Below are 23,542 nucleotides of genomic sequence, written 5' to 3' on the forward strand. Positions count from 1 at the left end.
CAGACCAAGATCAAGACGCCAGTCGTCTCAACTGTACTTGACAGTACTCCGCACTGAAACGCCGTAATGCTCCGTACAGAACCACACCGTTGAACTGTGCTGTAGTCGACCGTGTTCTGAGCCCTGTCGTGAACCTTCTCTATTGAACCGTCTTGACTGCGACACCTCCGCTCTTATATAGGGTACCTAATGGCCTTCTAGAACCGGACGGAACATCGCTCGACGTTTCTAGCTTCGTCACATGACTACATCCCTCGTGACGCTCCTGAGCTCTATTCACGACACCGATCCTTCCCGAACCGTCATGTTGACACTCGACTCGGCTGACCGTCGTAACTCGTCACGGTTGACCGCTCGTCTAGCGCTGGCCTGGGGCGATTTGCGTCGGCTGACTACACTCACACCAATCTGTGCCACCACCAGGTTTATAACAGTATATATCTATATCTCTTTTGTGTAGGCCCCCTTCTTGTGTAGACCCCGAGGCAGTAGCCCCTCCTGCCCAACCCCAAATCCGGCCGTGTGTAATAAACATATTTTTGTTAAATTCTGAAAAAACGATATAAATCTTAAATGACTGACAGGTAGGTTTATATATGTGGAATTCTTCGACGTAGTTAAGCTTTGTATTTTTGTATTTTGTTGCTCGTTACACTAACTTACTCCGTCTGTCTGTCTGTCAGGTAGACATTTTTTCCCAGGTTATTTCTACCACTTTTCATCCTGGAATCAAATTGAAATTTCGTGCAATTACGCATAGTCCCAAACAAAACAGGAAAAAATCAAAGAATCAATTAATTAACCAGCGGCAATTATTTAACTTTGTGTGATATCAAAAAGAAGAAACAAATATTCTAGTATTGAGATAAATGGTTTCAAATGTGTGTGCCTCTACAGCCTTCCCATAGATCCGCCAGTGCTGCTAATGGTTATAAGACTTCTTTAGGTCCTAATTATAATACTTAAACAAAATTTAAAATACTTTAAAAAGGCGAAGATTGTCTAAGAGGAAGAACTCCACATTTACAACCGTATTGCTAAATGTCTATAATAATATAAATATATTATCAAAGAAAATAATTAAATACCAGTAATTAATTTTCTAAATAATTGTTTTTAACGGCCCCCGAAAGGGGAAAAGACGCTATTAGTTTTGTGCGAAATGTCTGTCCGTCTGACCGTCCGTCCCGTTTAGATCTCGTAAACTAGAAGAGATATTGAAAATCCGACTTCACAATATTTTAGACCATTCAAAGTTCTGATGCAAAGGCTACTTTTTTTTCCTGAAAGCGAAAAATCTAATTTTTAAAATTAATTATGCAAGCAGCTTTTTTTATAAGAAAAAGCTAATTAGTATGCATTATATGTTAAACCTAATTTAAAACGAATAGTAATCTTATAAACATCATTTTTGTGAACATTTTTTCTATATAGCAGAAATTTTTTTTTTTTTTTTGAGGATTCGAATATGAGATTGAGCCTTTTCAAAACAATTAACTTATTTAGTTCGAACCGAGGGTCCCGGGTTCGAATCCTGGTGAAGACAGGGATTTTCAACTTTTGAGTCTACCCAGCTCTAATGGGTAGCTGACATTAGTTGGGGAAAAGCAAAGTCGGTTGGTCGTTGTGCTGGCTACATGACACCCTCGTTAACCGTAGGCCACAAAAACAGATGAACTTTACATCATCTGCCCTATAGACCACAAACTAGTTAGGCCAGGTTCACATCTAACTTTACATTCATTTTCACGTATCCTTTGATCTGCGGGACGGTTGGGGCACTACACAAGATCTGTTAACCTTCTTTCTCCATTCTTATCTCTCATTTGTCTTTGATATAATTTCATTCGGATTTTCTTTCTGAAAATATTGAAGCTTACCTGGGTGGACCACTGGTCGTGCGGTTTGCGCGCTGGACTGTCATTTGGATTTATTGACGATCTAAGCTTCAAACCCTGCCTGCTCCCATCCCCCGTCGTCCTGCGGGAGGTTTGGACTAGGAAGTAAACTATCTTCAACTCTGAAGGATTATCCGAATTATGTAAAACATTTTACTTCGGGGGCCGATTTTGAGTTTGTGTTTCCACACAAACTGTCTTTTGTAACCTTGTTTATTCATCCATTTATTATTTATTTGATACAATAAATAAATGTATAAAATTTCATCTTGATCTGAGAATGGGTAGATATGAAATTACGTGTTCAAAATTTGTGACAGACAGACAGACCGACAAAGAGAGTGAGTCGATATAAGTGATGTAAAAAAAAAAAAGCAACAACACCTACAGTTGGATGTTGACTATGAATCATAAGAAGGCGGTCCATTGTATCATTAGTTTTAGATTAAAGACAACAGGAGGAGTTAGCAGAATTGATTGGCAAGTAGAATAACCAATAGAAAAGCATAGAGAAAAACGTCTACACATGCATGTTGAAATACTGTGCTATATATTTCCCTGCCTGCATCTGTCTGGTCACTCGATCTTGTTTCTACCAGAACTGAGTTTGACTCTCTACTAACAGCGTTGAAACTTTGTATTTTTTAGATTCCTATTCGGACTCGTCTCTACCACAACTGAGATTGAATCTCTTATAATTTGTTGAAACTTTTTTTTACAATAAATACAGCCACGGCGACGCAGACTGAACTATCTATTACACGGACTCGTCTCTACCACAACTGAGTTTGAATCTCTACTAAAATCGTTGAAACGTAATATCGTTCCGTAGCTCATATTTGGACTTTTGTCATTCTAAGTTCAGAAAAGTGGTTACGTGTGACAAGTATATTGACTTTATTCAAACAAGGAGGAACAAATGTAACTTAGCTAGCCTTTTGTTGTATCCGTGTACAAAGTGCTGTTAATCTAGCTGTTCAAATGATAGAAATTTGAGACCTGCATTTTTTTAAATACGCTATTTACTTTACAAAGGTAAACCAACACACTACTACATTTTGTTAACTCTTTCTCTCCGTAATTATATTTCCACATTTCTTCATATTGCTCATTACTATTTCACTACCCCCTGTTATGATTAAGCTTCAATAACTTTGTTGTTTGTTATCAGAAAATGTTTTAGTTGGTAAAGAGTTAAAGGGGTAATGTTTGCTCATTTAAAAAAAAAAAAAAATAAATAAATAAATAAAGTTGACACATTAAACATTAGTTAAATTTAGTGAGGTCAAAGAAATGATGGTATCGTCAATTTGGAGAGAAAGAGTTAAAATTACAACTCAATTCTTTTAGTTGACTACAGTGAAGCGTCTTTGTTACCGTGAGCTATTCAAATATACTTTGGACTGTTTTAAAGAAACAAAAAAAACAAACAAACAAAAACATTTCAAATAGAATTTTGGACTATTTTACGTGTTTTGCAACTTTGATCACCCGACCTGTTTCTACCATACGAGAGATTGATCGAACTATTGTTTGCAATACACAAGAAGGAATTAAAAAACGTCCAATAGGAAGGTACCGGCGGATTCCTCCAAACGAAGGTAAACTACATTTTGGCAAGAATTAAGAGTTAAAGTAGTAGAATATAATTTAAAAAAATCTTTTTTAAGTGTTTTTGTATAATATAAGAAGTCTGTTTCTTTGAAAGGCTATTCAAAATGAGTCCACTGGTTTGTTTGTTTGGTTTATTTACTGTTTGCATGGCTTCAACTAAATTGAAATTGTGTGATGAACCTAATCTGGACATCCTTGTTACATTGGACTGCTATAATCCCCCTTACCACTGGGAAATGGTCCCCAATATTTTGAAGCTCTTTAGAAACGAGGCCCTACCAGTCACTGTGCTCGATGTGAGTTCATGGAAGTACGCGGCTTTCAATGTCTCTACTATGCAAACAATGCATCAAATGTGTCTATACACAGACGACTCACGGGAAGGACAATACATTCAAAATATTTTCAAGCTTAGGGAAGAGATGAGTAGACAAAATTCTAGTCACAAAATTTTAATAAACATTTTTCGCGAACACATTTTAAAAGAAGACTTAGCCAACTTCATCAGCAAATCCTTAAAATCGGACCGAATATTTAATATTATTATTACTACAGAAAATACAAAAAGTGTTTTACTTACTGATGCTTTGAGGGTAGGGGGCGGTGATGATCTTGTACATAACAACCTTATCAGTACATACATCTGTAATAGATGTAACAATAAATGGTATACAGTAGTCAAAGATAAAAGGTTAGATTCATGCTTACTACTGCAAAAGTATGATATTTTCATGAACTGGTCAACTTCTGAGAACTTTTGCAAACAGATGGGAGCTCATCTTGTGACTTTTGAAACATCTGCAGATTTCTTATACCTTAAAGAAAATTTTCATAATCTCCTTAATATTTCTCAAGTAGATTTTCATTCAAAGATATTTCTAATTCGAATTTTTCTAGGTTTCTATACATTAACGTCGAGGTCCCAGGAAAGATTGCTATGGGTAAACGAAGGCCCTGTTAGTGTGGCGTCTTATTTCATCTTGAATGAGACTAGTCTGTTAAATGCGGCAGAAAGATGCTTCCATTGGATAATCTTGTCAAGAAATGCCAACATGGGTTCAATTTCAAGTCATGCTTGCAATAAAATGCATTTCCTTTATACGCTGTGTCAACAAGATGTTAGTACTGCAGTCAGTGACATAACAATTGCTGAACTAGCACGGTCTTTGTATAAGTCTGACTACTGCACTGACGTCAAGGCTAAGTCTGTCTCCCAATGCCCCACCGTAACGTCTGATAGCGTGCCTACGTTTTCCTGTTTCGCTTCATATGGAAACGTATCGTACAAGTATGTTTGCGATGGTGTGAGTGATTGTTTTTTGGGGGAGGACGAGAAGGTGTGTACATTTGAGTATGAGATGAATGGTGCGAAAGAGTGCGTGCAAGGAAACTTCATATGCAGACACCCACAGCTTTTCGGACTCATCTGCATTCCTAAAGATAAAGTCTGCAACCTAATAACAGATTGCCCTGATGGAAGCGATGAGTCCGATTGCGATTCATGTACCCAGGTCAGTTGTTCGTCCTCTGTTTGCATTCCGCGGCATTGGGCGTTCAACTGCCCTTTTCTCAACACAAAAAACACGACAGATTTTTTGCTTCAACATACAAATCAAATACAGACAAACATATCTCATACATTTCATTCCTTGTTACAGCACATTACTTACTGTCAGGCAACGAACCACACTCAAGGAATACACGCAAACAATTATAATACATTCTGGGCGCCTAAATGCGTATACATAAAAGATAGAAAGGGGAATGTTATCGGCTGCCCAGCAGGCAATCATTTACTAGGATGTAGTGAGTTTCCCTGCCCCAGAGGATACATTAAATGCTGGGGCGCATACTGCATCCCGGACTACTACCTTAGCGATGGGTACGTAGACTGCCCAAACGGGCAAGATGAATCTAAACTAACCAATTTTTTTTTAAAAAACGAAACTTTTAAGTGCTATCAAAGCAAAAGAACTATTTCACACATCTATGTTTGTGATGGGGTTGGGGACTGCGATAGAAATGATGATGAGTTTGATTGTAGCGACCAATGCCCTAAGGGCTTCTTATGTAACGACGAGACATTAACTGTCCACGATGTCAATACACCACACATCCAATGGTCGCTAATTTCTAATAACATTACCTACATAAACATGTCTGGCATGGACTTGGGGGACACTTGGAACAATATACCAACAGCACTTACATTCAACCATCTTTTAGTACTATTGTTAAACAGATGCAACATTTCAGACTCGTTTAGATTGCCATTTCATAGTAACACAGTGTACAAACTAGAAATAACGAATAACTTCCTCACAAGGTTAGATACAAATTTCATCTCAAACTTTACGAATCTGAGAATCTTAAACGTTTCCAATAACAACCAACTTCAAATAATTTCTTCCTCTTTTTTTAAGACATTCCAAAAGCTAAAAGTCTTAGACCTCTCGTGGACTATTATTACATACGTCAATTTAAAAATGAACAAACAACTAGTTTTTGTCAGGCTATCGAATACGCCATTAAATAACTTAAAACTTTCACCAAAGGGAGAATATGAAACTATTGATTTAAAAAATACAAATCTATATAACTTTAGCCTCAGTAATTCCCTTGAAAATATCTCACCAAAACTGCAAATTTTCGCGGATTATGCATTTTGTTGCCAGGTTTACCGAGATCCAAAGATACCGAATTCCCTCTGCAACTCAGATAAACCTCGACTGTCTAGCTGCGACAGTCTAATTGGGGATATGGCTAAAAGAATTTTAATATGGGTGATAGCTACAGTCGCGATAGTTGGTAACATAGCTTCACTGACCTATTCATTATTCTTTGATAGGGCCAATCTTATTAAAGTTAACTTTGCCTTATTCGTAGCATGCCTTAATATTTCTGACTTACTTATGGGAGTCTACCTTATTTTGATTGCTTCTGTGGACATTAAGTATCGAGGTGAGTATATTTATCATGAGATGTCTTGGAGGCAAAGCCCGCTCTGCCAGCTGGCCGGTGTTTTAGCGACAATATCAAGCGAGACGTCTACTTTATTCGTTTCACTAATTACAGTTGAAAGGTTCATTAGTGTTAAATATCCCCATGGGGAGTACAGGATATCTAGCATGGTCAGATACATATCTATAGGCCTATGCTTTGGTTTAGGACTATTATTGTCAGTCATTCCTGTAATGCACCCTAGCATGACACTGTACTCAAACAGTGGAATGTGTTTAGGATTTCCTTTGCGGAAATCGAGTGGCCCTCTTTGGGCTTTCTCCGTGGCCGTCTTTGTATTCTTCAACTCAATCTTACTGTTTCTCATAGCCTGTGGTCAATTTCTAATCTATAGAATGATATTGAAGCATAATGCAAGGCGCTCTTCAACTGTAAGAAGTACCAATGTCTCGCTGGCCTCCAGACTAATTCTTGTAGCTCTTTCCAACTTAGCCTGCTTCCTGCCTGTCAGCGTTATTGGAATGCTAGTGCTTGTAAATGATTACAAAGTAGAAGAGGTAACATATGGGTGGATAGTAGCACTAGCATTACCAGTTAACTCCGCCATTAATCCATTACTGTATGCAGCATTTACCTCGCATTTACACATCGTGGACAGTCAGACGACAAAGACAGAGTTCCAACCCTATTTCTCAACGAATTCATACCAGTCAGCTTTGATAGATGTGTATATTAAACTCCTGTTTTGGCGTCAAAAAACGAATGCTCAGTCTTCTAGGAGTGTAGATTCTAGATCTACATCTGTTTTGCTATTACTTATAGCGATTTCTATAACTAGATAACGCAAGCACTATTGAAATACATTGTTAAAAGAGCTGATATCAACTCTGTCTCTATGCTCGACAAACAAACTGAGCACGCTATTTCTATCCGCACTCCCCAACCACCATCACATACTCGGGTCAGAATTGAACGCTTTGAACACCTTGTTCCAACACGACATGAATTAATAATTATTTTTTTTTATACCAATTAATCGATTAAATTGTAGCAATTAATTAATTTGTGTTGATATATATAAAAAAAGGTAAAAAATCTTAAAGTATTGAGATATAAGGGTGTAAATGTAGAGCTCTTCCCCCTAGGTAAGCTTTTTTTTTTAAATATTTTTTTTTTATTGTACCTCTCATCCTTGCAAAAGGACAGTCTACGTATAAAATTATTCATAATTTGAAAACTTTTTTTGGGTACATCGCGAGGTCCTAGGCTAGAAATCGTAAATAGCAAGTTAAATATACAAAACAAAAGTGAACTGTTATATTTAGATTTATTTATAGGGATTTTTACATTCAAAAAATTGTTTCGATCAAATAAACCTATTTAAGAAAAATTGTTTTGATCAAATAAGCCTATTTTAAGAAAAATTGTTTTGATCAAATTAGCCTATTTTAAGAAAAAATGTTTTGATCAAATAAGCCTATTTTAAGAAAAATTGTTTTGATCAAATAAGCCTATTTTAAGAAAAATTGTTTTGATCAAATAAGCCTATTTTAAGAAAAAATGTTTTGATCAAATAAGCCTATTTTAAGAAAAATTGTTTTGATCAAATAAGCCTATTTTAAGAAAAATTGTTTTGATCAAATAAGCCTATTTTAAGAAAAATTGTTGATCTTAAGTATAACTGGTTATAAAAATTTCATAAAACTAAAGGTTTGCACATTAGGCGCCCATAGACACAAACGTTAGCAACTGAGACCCACTCTCTCTTTTTTTTTTCTCTTTTATTTAAAGTAAAAACATAACATCTCCTTTTAATACATATCATCTCTTTTTACACTCTCATTGTCATGTCATTGACATTTGTGTTTTGAAAAGGTAAAATTAGAAGTTCGAAAGTCGGATTGTCTTGTTGGTGTGCTTGTATTTTTTATAAGATAAGTGAGAATGAAGACTTGAAATCAGCGTGTGACTCAATGATTACCTAGCTCTATTGACTTACTAAAGTCTTACGTCATTTTTTTGTAAAAATTAAAAAAAAAACAAACAATTTTTTGAAACCAGTATGGCCTAACACCCTAACTCGAAATCCTCCGTACCCACAATTCAACAGCAACTAGATCTTAGCTTTTTAGCAGTATTTTGTTTTTGTTTGTTTTTGCGACTGTCTGCCGTATTCCCTATGGGTCTTTTTCTTTGCTTAATGCTACGGTCCCAGTGGTTAGGTTTTATTTAGAATCCTGTTTTAGATTTCAAAGCGTCCAATTGTCTAAGAATGTTCATGCAACTGTCCTACTGTTTTTGAATGCTCATGAAACTGTCCTACTGTTTTTGAATGTTCATGAAACTGTGTCCTACTGTTTTTGAATGTTCATGAAACTGTGTCCTACTGTTTTTGAATGTTCATGAAACTGTGTCCTATTGCTATAGTTTTGTTTAGTTTCTAATAGAGACCATAGAGGCAAACCGTCATGTATTTATGTACTAATGTATGTATATTTTTTAAAAATACTTTTTTTTTAAATTGTAAATATTGTCATGTGTATGTTTGTTAACCCACAACTTGGTAAAGACTATTAGCTAGATTCAGCAGAACTAATATACATTACGATGCTATAAGTGGTAGGACATATGCAGGGAACCACACAATAACTCTTGATTACCTTGTCGGTACGAGTGTTGCAAGGTCGCTATATATATATATATATATATATATATATATATATATATATATATATATATATATATATACATGTATATATATATATATATCATATTAAGACTTTGTATTAGCTAAAAAGATCCACAAGGTGAACTTAGAGTTGTGGTAAGAAAAAACAAGCGCCCGGGGGGGGGGCAAATAAATTATTGGCGCCCCCCTTCCCCCATTTTCTATGAACATCACCTAGAAATATGGGCTACGTGTGGCGCCCCACTGAGGGTGGCACACGGGGCATCTTGCCCCCCCCCTCGCCCAAATCCCTTACTACGCCTCTGCATGAACAACATATTTAAATAAACAAATCAGTAACTTGACAATGGATTACCATAAAGGTGCTAAAGCGTCAAGACAAAAAACAAAACAGAACAACAACCGCTAAAACTTTCAACACCAGAAGGCTGACTCCGCAATGTGTTGTCCCTTTCCAATAAAATGTCTATTTGAATGGCATCAAGGCCGTATAGTCAGGTGACCTTCATGGTGACCTCTGTATGTCATTGTCATCCAGAAGCCTGTACTAACTGGTTAGTCAATGGGCAATATTTAAGATCATGTCTAAATCATGTCTAAATCATATCTACATCATGTCTAGATCATTTTTAAATCATGTCTAAATCACCTCTAAATCATGTCTAAGGCATTTCTAGATTATGTGGAAGTCATCTATGCATGTCTAGATTATGCTATGTGCATCCTGCTGTATGTGTGTAGAAATAGATACATGCTTTATAAATAACTATTACAATAAAACTATTGACCTGTGTGATTATTGCATAATATTTCAAAATTAGTGTATAAAAATATTTGCCTATTTCATTTTTATATAATATTTCTAAATTGATGTTGGAAAATATTTTATTCCCAATTTTTTATACATATTATTAGAATTTTTTTTTTTTTAAATAATGAATTCAAAACAACTTTGGTGTTACATAGACTCTGTTGTGTGAGTTACTGGCCATTTTCTCCTATTTTGTAAGATACTATCCTATCTGTCCTTAGCAAGAAAACAAATATGGAGTAGCTGGACAAATATATGGCTATATGGGAATAACATTTGGCAAGCATTGACTTCTTAGTATACATGGGTTTCTTTTTCGACCATGAAAAGGAGGGGGTGCTTATTAGAATAAGATACAACAGATATAATAACTATGATATTGGAGTCTGGAACGCTGTGCTGCTTAAAAATTACAAACACTCTTGTGTTTCTGTTAAACAACTTAAAACGGGTTTTAAAAGTGAAAGTTCCGAACAAGGGAGATAATTTTTTATCTACATACTTTCGGAAGGGAATATGCGTACCTTTGGTTTAGTCGTGTCGAAAGCAAACTCTCTAAAAAAGAACACACAAATTCTATGTGCAGCAACTGAGTAGATGCTTAAAAGAATCTAAGCCACACAAACACCCTATTTTATTCATTGTATATTAATTAAAGCTTGTCCTCGAGTACGAGTATTACGGAGGAGTGCCGTATTTTCCCCGTGGCTACGCATTCCTAGCTGTGATCTAAAAGTTTTACTATAAGGCACAATCGTTGTCCTCACCTGGTCGGTTTAAGTTACCTTTTCTGATGTCTACGTCTGTCCTCCTTTTTGGGTCTCAACAGTGAATCCAGCGGACTTTGTAATAAACCTCCAGCTCGGAGGCCGCTTCTGCAAGCCGCAATCTTCTATGTCAGTTATAACAAGTAAAAGCGTTTTCGGGGGTGGGTGGTAGTGGTGGTGGGGGGGAGTTCACTAAAAAAGATTTGCCTCTGGCATACGGTCGAGGCCCATACAGAATAGGTGCCCTATGTATAGCGTAGCTATGGCTGTAGCATTGGCGTCACTAGGGTGGGTGCCACCCGGTGCGGTCAGCTGAGGGTGTCACCCCCCCCCCCCAACCGCTTCCCGTTCCCCAATCCCCATTTACATTTTTTTTTCGTTTGTTTGTTGCGCTGTACTACATCTAGTTTTTAATTACTTCGGTGTTTGATTGTTCAACAACTTTAAAATGAGTGTCTATTTAAATTCTAAAATTCAGTTGTTTTTTTACAGTTTATCTACAGTTCACTGGGTTTGTGTAGTCATGTGAAACACTGCACGCATCTTTTATCTAAAAAAATGCAAGATATTGCCATTAATCTATTTTTCAATTTTGCAACAATGCAACCATAAGAAAATTACACTGTTTTTTTTTTCTAGATATCAAACTTGAAAACTTATCATTAACGCTAATTGAGATTAAGGTCTTTAACGATTTCATTGTTAATAAAATAGCCCTTTGTGAAAGTGTCATCTGTTCCTTTGACTCAAAACGTTCTTGATTTTAATTGCAAAAATCCTTTTTCCCATGAGGCCAAACATATGCAGATGGTAAGAAACGGTTGAAGGCTTTGTTCAATGATTTAAGGCCTTAGTGGCATTTGAATCATGCACTGTCAATTTTTAGTTATTTCAAAAATAACTTTTGCTGCCTTTAGATCTCTACTCAGTCAATGGTATTTGGGTTAGAGTGTCGCATTTTGGAAAATCATCATGTAAGCCAGGGGTTCTCAACCTGTGAGTCGCGACCCCCTTGGGGGTCGATTGACGATTTGCCAGGGGTCGCCTAAGACCATCGAAAATATGGATTGTTATTGTCTATTCTTCTATTGCTGTGTGTGTGTGTGTGTGTGTGTGTGTGGGAGGGTCGCGGCAGAATGGGGGATTGTAAAAAGGGGTTGCTGAGGTTATTTGGTTGCGAACCGCTGATGTACGCCAATATTTTGAAACAGACATTTACAATACTTTGTTGGTAGTTGAACTAAAGAATTTTTCGGTTGGATTGCTGCATATTTATCTGCTACATCAATGATTGCTTCCAGTAGGAGTTGAAGCTCAGAGTTAAAAAACGATCATTGCAGATAAGAATGAATCTCTTCTTTCTCTTCTTCAATAGTAAGTCCGGCATCTTGGGGGTTGCATGCCTGACATTTTCCCCTTGCTTTTAATGACAAAAAAAAAAAAAAATCTTCTGAATCACAGTGCTTTTTTTTTTTTTTTCTAGAAGACCTTTTTTTATATAACACTTTGCGCTAACATATTGTGCTTTTTTAGCGGCCCCTGAAAGAGGAAAAGACGCTATTGGTTTTGTGCGAAATGTCTGTCTGTCTGTCCGTCCGTCCCGTTTAGATCTCGTAAAGTAGAAAAGATATTGAAAATCCGACATCACAATATTTTAGACCATTCAAAGTTCTGATGCAACGGCAACTTTTTTTTTTCTGAAAGCGAAAAATCTAATTTTTAAAATCAGTTATGCAAGCAGTTTTTTAAAGAGAAAAAGCTAATTGGTATGCATTATAAATTTGACCTAAATTGAAACGAATACTAATCTTGTAAACTTCATTTTCGTAAACATTTCTTTTAAATGCATAAAGTTTGTTTTTTTTTTTTTTTTTTTTTTGGAGCATTGAATAAGAGATTGAGCCTTTTCAAAACAATTAAATCAATAATAAGACTTCTATTAGGCCAGGACAGGCGCGGTAGATGAGCGGTAACGCTTGGCTTCCGAACCGGGGGTCCCGGGTTCGAATCCTGGTGAAGACTGGGATTTTTAACTTTGGAATCTTTGGGCACCTCTGAGTCCACCCAGCTCTAATGGGTACCTGACATTGGTTGGGGAAAAGTAAAGGCGGTTGGTAGTTGTGCTGGCTACATGACACCCTCGTTAACCGTAGGCCAAAAAAACAGATGAACTTTACATCATCTGCCCTATAGACCACAAGGTCTGAAAGGGAAACTAGTTAGGCCAGGTTCACATCTAACTTTGCATTCACTTGCACCTATCCTTTGATCTTCTGGACTGTTGGTCAACTGATCTGTCGACCTTCTTTCTCATTTGTCTTTAATATAATTTCATTTGGATGTTCTTGCTGAAAATATTGAAGCCTGCCTGGGTGGACCACTTCGGGGGTCGATTCTGAGTTTGTGTTTCCACACAAACTGTCTTTGTAACCTTGTTTAAATAAAAGGTTGAATTAGTCACCACTTTTGTCAATGGTTTAAAGATTGTGACAGTCACACTCTTGTGTATCTTTGGCTTTCTAGTATATCTGTTGGTTCTTAATAACTTTCAGTACTCCTCCATGGTTCCAGACATTGAAGCTGCATGTTCACTCACCTTAACACCATACATCAATTCAAGTTCTGCCCTTTTTCTAGACATTTTAAGATATTTAGTTGATCTCACTTGCTTTTTTTTTGTCTCCCTTAAAAATCGAATTTATCTTTTAAATCTGATCAGTGTGTGCTATGTCAGGTGTGCTATGTCAGGTGTGATGACAAACGAGATACAAAGGTGCTTACAGACATATCTTTTACGTCGTTTGCTAAAACATTTATAAACTTTCTAGCATTACAGATGTACTTTCAGTTATGGGCTTTATTTCAATCATCTCAAGGAAATTCTTTATTCAATAAGGACTCGTTGTTAATATGGTCACGAAATATCAAATATTCTGCTTTGACAGAAACAGTCCGTGCAATGTATCCTTCCATTGTTTTTCTTCTTGACATCAATCATAGCAACAACTTCCCTGTCAATTGTATTTGTAGCCGGATGCCCTTGTTTTCCAATTTTCCAATCCAGATAAAAATCTTCATACGTCTTTTAATAACCTTCTTCTTCTTTTTCATCGTTCTCATTGTTATGTTGGAGTGTTTATATGACTAGACCAATATATGAGATGAACTGCGCAGTGGTTTCCAAATCAGGCAGCTCTCCATATAGTTTTCTTTCTATTGGGGTGATTTTGGACCAATGTCTTATACGGGCCTCTTGGTAAATAGAGCAGTTTTGGAGGACGTGGTCGGCATTCTCTGGGAATACTCCACATGGGCAGATTTCACTGGTTCCAATTTTGAGCTTTCGGTACATGTGTTGTCGCATTCTGTTGTGTCCGGTCCTGAGTCGAAAGATTAGACGTTGGTCTTGTAGGGTTAGCTTATAGTAAGCGTTATCTTTCTTGTGATTTGGATAAGAGCTCGTCCATTTCTCATTTATTTTATTTACAATTAATTTCTTCAATTCTTCTGGATAGAGTGCAGAGTTTATTAGTGAATTAGTTCTCCCACTCTTGGCGAGTGTGTCAGCCTTCTCATTTCCTTCTAGTTCTATATGAGCTGGGATCCACTGAGTAACAGTTTTTTTTGCTGTTGTTGTTGAGCTTTGTAAGTGCTGTTCTGAGGTTTTTAATATAAGAGGAATCAAAGTTTTGCAAGCTTTGGAGGGTTGTTTTCGTATCGGTTAGAAAGACAATCTGACTGTGTGGGGAACTTGGATGATTTGCTAGCATGGTAGCAGCTAGTGCTAGTGCTTCCCTTTCTGCTCTGTGACTGTCAGAGAGCTCTCCAGTTGCAATGGATTTTTATAGTTTTCCTCCATCTGGCCATTCGATAATTGGTATGTAGAAAACAGTTCACTATTTCCTTGAGCTCTGTTGGTCTGTAATCAGATTTTCTTTCTATGTTTTCAATATGGTCCCTTATAGTAGGAAGAGGGCTTTCGTCACAGGGTGGAGATTCATTATAGTGTATCGAGTATTCCAGAGTCATTTTTACAAGTTGGTGTTTCTTTTTTAGGTTTAGAGATTCCTGTATGAAATTGGTCCTTTTGAGACGTTTTTTTTTTGTGCCAGTTTTGTGGATTTTTGTTCTGAGTGGGTGCCTTTCCAAGGTTTCCAATTTAGTGAGTTGGGAAAGGATTTTTATTTCTCTTCTTTCCTCCAGAGAGATCAGGGCAGCATAGCTCTTATGAGTGTTGTTTTGATTGCTCCTGTCATTATCCTTAGACCAATATTTTGAACCTTGTCTATTTTTCTTAGGTTGGTTTGGGATGCTGTGCCCCATGCTGTGGCACCATATTCTAGTACAGGTCTTACGTAAATGGTATAGGTCTTTTTCAGGATGTTGTGATTAGCTCCCCAATCTGTGCCAGCTAATTTTTTCAAGAGGGATAGTCTCTGGATGTCTTTACTCTGTGTTTTATCTATTTGGTTTTTCCAGGTTAGTCTCGGGTCATAGGTGACTCCAAAGTATGTAGGGCTGTCATTTTTTTCTAAAGCTTCCTTATCTAATGTTAATTTTATTGTTTGTTGTTTTGTTGACAGTGAGAATATGGTATATGTTGTCTTTTTTGTGTTGATGGACATGCCCCACTCTTTTGACCAATTATTGAGTATATCGAGAGCATCTTATAATCGAAATTTCGATGTTCCTACATATTCTTCTGTGCTAATTAAGGCAAGTTCATCTGCATACATGCTGCTTTTAACTTTTCTTGGTATGTTTTAATTTAGATCGTTTTTGAATATTAGGAAAAGTGTTGGGGATAGGACTCCTCCTTGGGGGACGCCGTTTTTTATACCCACTGTGTGGCTTCTTTGTCCTTGCACGCAAACTAAGGCTTTTCTATTATTTAGATATTCCTTTATCCAGTTGTACATTCTGTGGGATATGTGATGCTGGATTAGCTTGAGCAAGAGACCTTGTTCCCAGACTTTGTCAAATGCTTTTTCTAAGTCAACCCACACAATTGTTGTTGGTTTCTTTTCTTGAAAGCCGTCTTTTTTTCTTGTTTGATGAAGGCGATTTGATCTTCTGCTGATCTGCCTTTTCTAAAGCCAGCCTGGGCTTCAGTGAGTAGGTTATTTGACTCAATGATCCAAGTGAGTCTGCTATTTATCACTCTTTCCATCAGTTTGCAAGTACAGCTAGTGAGGCCGATGGGACGATAGCTATCCAGTTTATTTCTTGGCTTGCCGTGCTTTAGTATAGGGATCATAATGTTTTTTTTTTCCAGATGTTTGGAATTCTGCCAGATTTCCAGCTAGCATTGAATATTTGTAGCAGTTTTCTTTTGGCCTGAGGACCCAAGTGAAGAAGCATGTCATTAGATATTTTGTCTGGGCCCGGGGCTTGTTTTGGTTTGAGGACTTTTAGGGATTCATCAAGTTCCTTCATTTTAAGATTAGTGGTCATTCCCAAGGAGTAAGCTGGATTGTTTTCTTTAATTTTATCTTGGATTTCTGAGTTTACATCTTTATTTCTACTTTCATTGATTTGTATTTGTCCTACGCTTTGGAAAAACTTAATGAATTCATTTGCTGCTTCTTGGCCTTTCAGGGGTTTGTTGTCCTTTTCTATTACTATAGGAGTTGTTCTGTTTTCTTCCTAGTTGAGACATTTGGCTATACGCCAGAGTTTGTGGCCGTCTCTATCTACGTTTAGCTGTTCTGTTTTTTCATGCCAACTTTTCCTCATGGCGGAAAGGTAATTTTTCCTGAAAACTGCGTTAGCTGCTTTTGGATTTATGTTATTTTCTATTGTGTTTCTGGCTTCAATAGTGGCATTGTGGAGTTGTTGAAGGTGATCAGACCAGTTGGGGATATAATCTTTTCTTGCTCCTCTAGGAATTGATTCCTTAGCTGCTAGGAAGATTGCTTTGGAGAAAGCTGAGTTTGACTTATTAGCCTGATTTGATTTGCAGTTTATTGAAGTTGTGTATAGGTCTGTGAGCTATGAGAATAGGTGCCTGTTGGCTTTTTTGTACTTCCGTCTGGGGATGGTGGAGCTTTCTGATATTTTGAAGGAGGTATCAATACTGATCAATATGGGTCTGTGGTCACTGGTGGCTAGCTGGTCTGCAACTTCTCTAATGCACTTTTTGGATATGTTGTCAGTTGCAAAGGCTAGATCTGGAGTGGTTGATATTAGCCAGGCTCTTGAGAAAAAGGTCGGTTTATCCTCAGGTTTATTAAGCAAGATAAGTCTGTTCTCTGCTTGCCATTCTTCAATTTCTTCTCCCCTGGCATTGAGACCTGGGTATCCCCAGCTCTGAGAGTGACTATTCATATCCCTTAAGATTAGACAGTCTTCTTGGTCAGGTATTTGTATGTGGTCAATCTCTATTTCCTTGTCTGGTGGGAAGTAGCACTTAAATAGAGTAATATTTCCATCTGAGAGAATTAGCTTAGTTCCCATTATTTTTTATTCTGAGGAGTTGGGCATAGTTATGTCTGTGGTAGGGATGTCATTTTTAATGAGGGTGAGGATTTTAATATTCCAATTTCGGACTTTATTTTAACTACACATGAAATTAAGTTGCACATTTCTATTTCATTACTATACAAATAGTTAAAAATAGTCGACAAAAAAAAGAATGCACATATTTAGTGGCTAAATCATCTCGATTAGGAAGCATCAGAATCATTCTTTTAACAACTGATAAACTTTTCCTATGCTCTGGATAATTTCCTGCGTAAATTATGTGAAATTAGCACACCCCAAGAATAAAAAATCCCTTAAAATATTCAAGTATATCATTTGGCATTGTAATATTTCCTTCATCTCGGCCACAGCTTCTTTTACAAAAATGAAACTACATCAACACCTTCAGAAATCTCATTGGCCACTTATTTACTTTCCGATTCTACAAAATTTGCATTAATTACATGTGAGATCTCAGTAATGTTTTATGCATGGAGTATGTCGCCGTTGTTAAACAGTGACTATTGGTTGGCATCCTGATATAACGGTGCTAGCTACACATACAAAAGATTCGATTAAGAAATAAAAAAAAAACAAAGCAGTGTTCATATACATACCGGAAGCTGGTATACATCTGAAAGTAACGTTTCACGTTTTCCTTGTGATAAAAGTATGGTATATCATTTTAACATATTGATAGCATTTCATAAAAAAAAAATATGTTTAATCGACATGAAAAATAGTATATAGATCTAGTTTTTAACTGTGAATAACATGTTCCAATAGTTAGCCGCTGCCGTTTATTTTTTAAATTGTCAGTCTTTCCCAAGGTGTATTTTTTTTACTTGGGTGTCACTCCCCCTAACGGGTTCCACCCGGCTCGGACCGCACCCCCCGCACCCCCCTAGTGACGCCACTGATCTGTAGCGTAGCTGTTGAACTATAAATAACCAGTCTATACTGTCCACGCAAGCATTCATCATTTGTGGTACCTAACAGCTATCGTTTTCTTGAGATGTAACCCAGTCATCTTTGGTGAAAGCTTTCAAGTAGTTACTTTCACTATAGCATCTATGTCTCTGATCCAAATAGAAAACTCGCGAGAGCCAATGCTTAGTAGAAACTATATATATATATATTATAGATAATTTAGCGAAAGTAGATTAGACTGATTGCTTTCCTATCCGAAGGGCTGAAATCAATAGCTTGATAGACATTTAATACCCTTGGAACTTTGAGAGGTCAGGTCAAGAAGACATTGAAACGGGCTCAAAGGTGAGGAGCATATTGCAAGATGTGCAGGGGAAACAGATAAGAGGGAAGGGGAGAGAGAGAGGCAACAGGTAGGACAGCTTAAACGTCAACACAATGCCATAACGCTAACCCTAACTTTGGAAAAAAAGATCACACCAAAGTTATGTCTTTTTCTTTCTATTATATAATAACTGCTTATATTAGTGATTGAATTATTGACTTGTATGTTAGTTATTCTATAGTTTTTATTTTCTTTTTGGTTTCTAGATATATCTATACATTATACTTGTAACTATTTATATGTATGTATGTATGTATGTATGTATTTATGAATCTATCTATATTATATTGATACGTAAATGTGTATATAAAATTAGAGTTGGTGAACATGTTGCCAGACAAAAACAAATATTGTGTTATATTTATAATTATTCAATTTCATATCAACGAGGGACCGGAAGCTTAATTTCTCCCTTCCAAAAACTCTGCAGTCTCGCGCAGGTCACATGTCATGAGCACGTGACCTCCCCACACCTGTCAAAACGGCATTCAGCAAGTCTGGAGCAGATGAGAAGACTACGGGGCAATGCGATATCTTAGCATTATGTCTTTTTTGTGTGTGTGTATGTTAAAGTATACTTTAAGTTGTACCCCGTTCCACAGTGTATTATCTAGCAATGTAATATGATGGAGTATACTATGGGACAGTGTAATAGATGGAAACGTGTAATTGATGCTATGTTATATAATGCAGTGAAATTGGTGCAGTGTAATTGGTGCTCTGTAATATTGTGCAGATGATTTCTTGTCAATGTGTCCCCACCTACCTGTTGTGAACTCCTGGACCCTAAAGTTTGTATTTCAACAATTCAAATAACGGCCGGTGATACATTAAGAACAGAATTATATATTGAATAAAAATAATCAGAATAAACTTATATCTGTAAATAATTGTGGTCCGTCCGTCCCGTTTAGATCTCGTAAACTAGAAAAGATATTGAAATTCCGACATCTTGATATTTTAGACAACGGCTACTTTTTTTTCTTTTCTGAAAGAGAAAAAATTAATTGTTAAAATCTACTATACAAGCAGTTTAAAAAAACAAAACAGAAAAAAACCCACTTTTTTTTACTAGCAAGAATTTTTTTTATACAGATGTATTGCTAAGTTAAGTAAGTTCTGTCATACTAACTATTACATTTACAAAAAAAAAAAGTTTACTTTTTTTAAAGAGAAAAAAATCAATTTAATATGCATATATATATGTATAATCATAATTTAAAGTAATATTTTTTCATATTATCGCGTGAACTAGATACCTATTTAAAGTTGTTTTTTTTATGTTTTTTTTTTGTACGAAATTTTTTTTTCTTGAGTCTTTGAATAAGAGATCGATCCTTTACAAAACAATTAGTTAAACATTATATGACATCCGTTAGGCCAGGTTCGTATCTAACCCTATCTTCACTTTCACCTATCCGTTGGTCTGCTGAAAGGTTGGGAGCCAGATGGGGCACCACACAAGATCTGTCACCCTTTTTTCTTCATTCTTCTCTGTCATTTCTTTTTGGTAGATTTTCATTCTGATGTTCTTTCTGAAAATATTGAAACCTGCCTTTTTACCTGCCTGGATGGACGGACCACTTCGGGGCCCGATTTTGAGTTTCCACACAAACTTTCTTTGTAACCTTGTATAATACAATCTTAATAGAAATATTTAAAATTGACAACAAATACTATGATACGTGTTTTTGTATATCTTGCTTGTATGTCTGCGTATTTTATTTTACATTTGAATATTTTAGGAAGTTTTTTTAAAACATTAAAATATGAATGCTAAAAATATTTTTAAATGTTGTGAACATTTCATTAGTGTGGTTGTATATGTTGCATGATTTGATTATCAGTGTTTACCAAACGAGGCCTGAATAGGTGTTTTACCAATTATTGAATTTTTTCTACAACATTTAAATTATTATCCCTAAAATAAAGTAAGCAAAGTGTTCCGCTAAATGCTCAGGATGTTCGAAGTGTTCCGTTTTAGAAAAGTTTTGGAAACATTGGTTGACGTATTTTAATGTCAATAGTGACATTTTTATTTAGTTTTGGGTCATAATGAGAAACAAGTGATGCATCTGTTATTCACATTTTCACTGAATTGAGTCTTAAATTCTGACAACTTAATTGCTTCCTTATCAACGAGGCGTCTACGTGAGGTGTATTTATGATGTATACTTTGAGAGATATACATTTAAAATAGAGCCATTGTTTCACATGTATACGCCTCAAGACTATATGTGTGTCTACTCTGTTTGGATGGTTGGTATAGGCGGATATCTCGGAATGGGATTGGGTGGGGCATGTCACCGTTGAACTTTGGGTGGCAAGTGCATGCTTGCCAACGCCACTGATAAGAAAGATTATTTTTTTTTTTTTTAGATCTTGTCGTTCGCTTAGCACTGCGTTACTGCAAGGCGGTGTAGCGCCTCTTGCCATTTTGTTTATATTTAATTCGCTATTTCCTCAAATTAAAGATTTGGTTTCTGTGTTTATTGTTACACATGTATTTTTGTATGCATCTGCTGACAATTTATATGCAATTATCTGTATTTTAGACAATTTTAAATTTTAAAAAATCTCAAAGAAAAGTTTCACTTATTTGCATAAAACAATTTTTTCTGATTACCATTACATCACTTTTCATTTTTTTTATTATATTTGTATATTGCCAATATGATCCACGATGTAGACAGAAGGGAGAATTTCTCTCACACTATGATAGATGTCTCCTGTGCGCTTTAATATTTTTGTAACTATAAATAGCACGTGAATAAAATACAATTACGTCCCTTGATGCATGCAATTCTTCTGTAATGCTAGACATAAATGTCGCGGTAGCAGAAATTATTAAAAAAAAAGGTCAGGTGTAAATTATCCGTATTTAGTTCTCCAATGCATTTTTTTTAAAAGCCCAGATGGCAGTCGTCAGATTTATTTCTACTCACAGATGTTTTAATTTTAAAAACGATTGCTAATGGCTGCCTCTTTTTAATGCTGAACATATAAGACTCTTTTTATACGAAAAAATTAAAGTGTAAATTTTAGAAATGTTACTTTTCTTTTTATGTCCTACAAATTGTAATTGTATATTAGCAATATGTTTCAGAAAGGGGAGAATGTCTCTCACACTATGATATATGCCTCTTGTGCGCTGTAATATTTTTAAACTATAAGAATCAAAAGGAATATAATAACATTGTGTCCCTTGTTGCTAGTAACTCTTCTGGAATATTAGACATAAAAGTCAAGCTAGTAGCAATAAGTCTATTATAACAAAAAATGTCAGATGTAAATTGCTATATCTATTACTCCAATGTATTTTGTAAAGCACAGATGGCAGTCATCAATCATCATTCTACCCACCAAGCAGATGTTTTAATTGTATATATGATTGTTAATAGCTGTCTCATGTTAATAATCATTGAAGACACTTTTTTATACTAATAAAATTGAATGTGTAAAATTTGGCAGAGAAAAAATGTTTTCATTTCAAGCCTTTTTAATGTGTAGGGTACTAGTGATCAATAAATGTATAAAGTGTATAGTTATTGTGACCGACGTTTTGCTTTTTGCTTTACTTGTTGAAAGTATTTGTATTATTTGTTATAATATTGGTATATAGAGTAATGCATATATTTGAAGATTTTTTTTCTAATAATATTCATAACACTGTAACACATTGGTGGATGCTTAATCAGTTCAAATATTCACAAAACCGTAAATAATAAAGCAAACAATGAAATAAATCGCAGTGACAAATCACAGATATAAACTGTATCAGCATTAATTGGCTTACTATGAACTGAAAGTAAATAGCTCAAGTGACAGAATAACCAACGATAATCAAAAATGATTAAAAATAAATAACAATAACCAACAACGAGGTTTTGATCCAGGCCTTACAGAATAACAAGACTAGACGACAAATGACTATAAATGTCAGTGTTACTTAAAGCCACATTAAATATAGACCTTCACTTTTGTTACAACACGCTGTTGCTAAATGAAATAACACGAAAAATAGTGTAACGATATATAATATAACATAACAAAAGTGTAACATTACCATATAACATTTAGCAACACACGAATTAAAGGGCACACCAAACTTAACAATGATCACTCTGTGTTCAGAGCAGGATTTAGTAATGAAACATGCATTTGTAATCGGTGTAATTGGTGTGAAAACAAAAAGCTGTAAGCAAATAGCATATTGAAATTGACTAGTTACTCTCTTTCCGACTCCCCTATCTTTATCTCTCTCTCTCTCTCTCTCTCTCTCTATCTATCTCTCTATCTCTCTCACATCTCTTACAACAAATTCTTAAAGATATCTAAATATTATTATTAAATATCGACGGCTGCTTCATAAATAGCAAACTTTTTTCTACACTTTGTATGACAATGCAGTCTCGCAGGTTTCACATCAAAATCACATACTTTGGCAGAAGGAACAACAGGATGGCTGCCTGGTCGTTTGGTATGCGCTCTGGACTGTCGTTCAGTGGTCTCGATGGTCTTGCTGTAATCCCCCGTCGTCCTGCGGGAGGTTTTGGCAAAAAATGTAATTATCTTCAAGTCTTAAAGAAATATAAAATAATATAGTATAATAATATATAAATGTAGAACATTTAACAAACAAACAAACATTTAAGAAATAATTAAACATTTTAGAAACAATTAAACATTTTAGAAACAAGTAAACATTTTAGAAACAAGTAAACATTTTATAAACAAGTAAACATTTTATAAACAAGTAAACATTTTATAAACAAGTAAACATTTTATAAACAAGTAAACATTTTAGCAACAATTAAACATTTTATAAACAAGTAAACATTTCAGCAACAATTAAACATTTTTGAAACAAACATTTTTGAAACAAAACATTTTTGAAACAATTTAACATTTTGGAAACAATTAAACATTTTACAACTCAGCAGCAAACGAGAAGAGAAACAATTCTAAAGCTGGGTGTAAGAAACAAGAAAAAAAACATAATTTGACAATAAAATTAAACCCATT

General features: G+C 35.6%; 1 protein-coding gene across 1 annotated transcript; it reads left to right on the top strand.

Moving 5' to 3' along the window:
- The first annotated feature begins 1,454 nt into the window (after positions 1-1,454).
- On the top strand, positions 1,455-22,068 carry LOC106053196 (G-protein coupled receptor GRL101-like). Its single transcript, XM_013208698.2, has 3 exons — positions 1,455-2,933; positions 3,249-3,499; positions 4,410-22,068. Exon 3 carries the CDS (start codon positions 4,565-4,567, stop codon positions 7,313-7,315), a length of 2,751 nt encoding a protein of 916 aa, XP_013064152.2. The 5' UTR covers positions 1,455-2,933; positions 3,249-3,499; positions 4,410-4,564; the 3' UTR covers positions 7,316-22,068.
- The last annotated feature ends 1,474 nt before the right edge of the window (positions 22,069-23,542 follow it).

This window comes from Biomphalaria glabrata, chromosome 2 (assembly GCF_947242115.1).
Source record: "Biomphalaria glabrata chromosome 2, xgBioGlab47.1, whole genome shotgun sequence".
Taxonomy (NCBI): domain Eukaryota; kingdom Metazoa; phylum Mollusca; class Gastropoda; family Planorbidae; genus Biomphalaria; species Biomphalaria glabrata.

What these genes read in the sequence shown, in the direction of transcription:
- LOC106053196 (XM_013208698.2), top strand. Translation starts at nt 4,565, where the DNA reads ATGGGTTCAATTTCAAGTCATGCTTGCAATAAAATGCATTTCCTTTAT.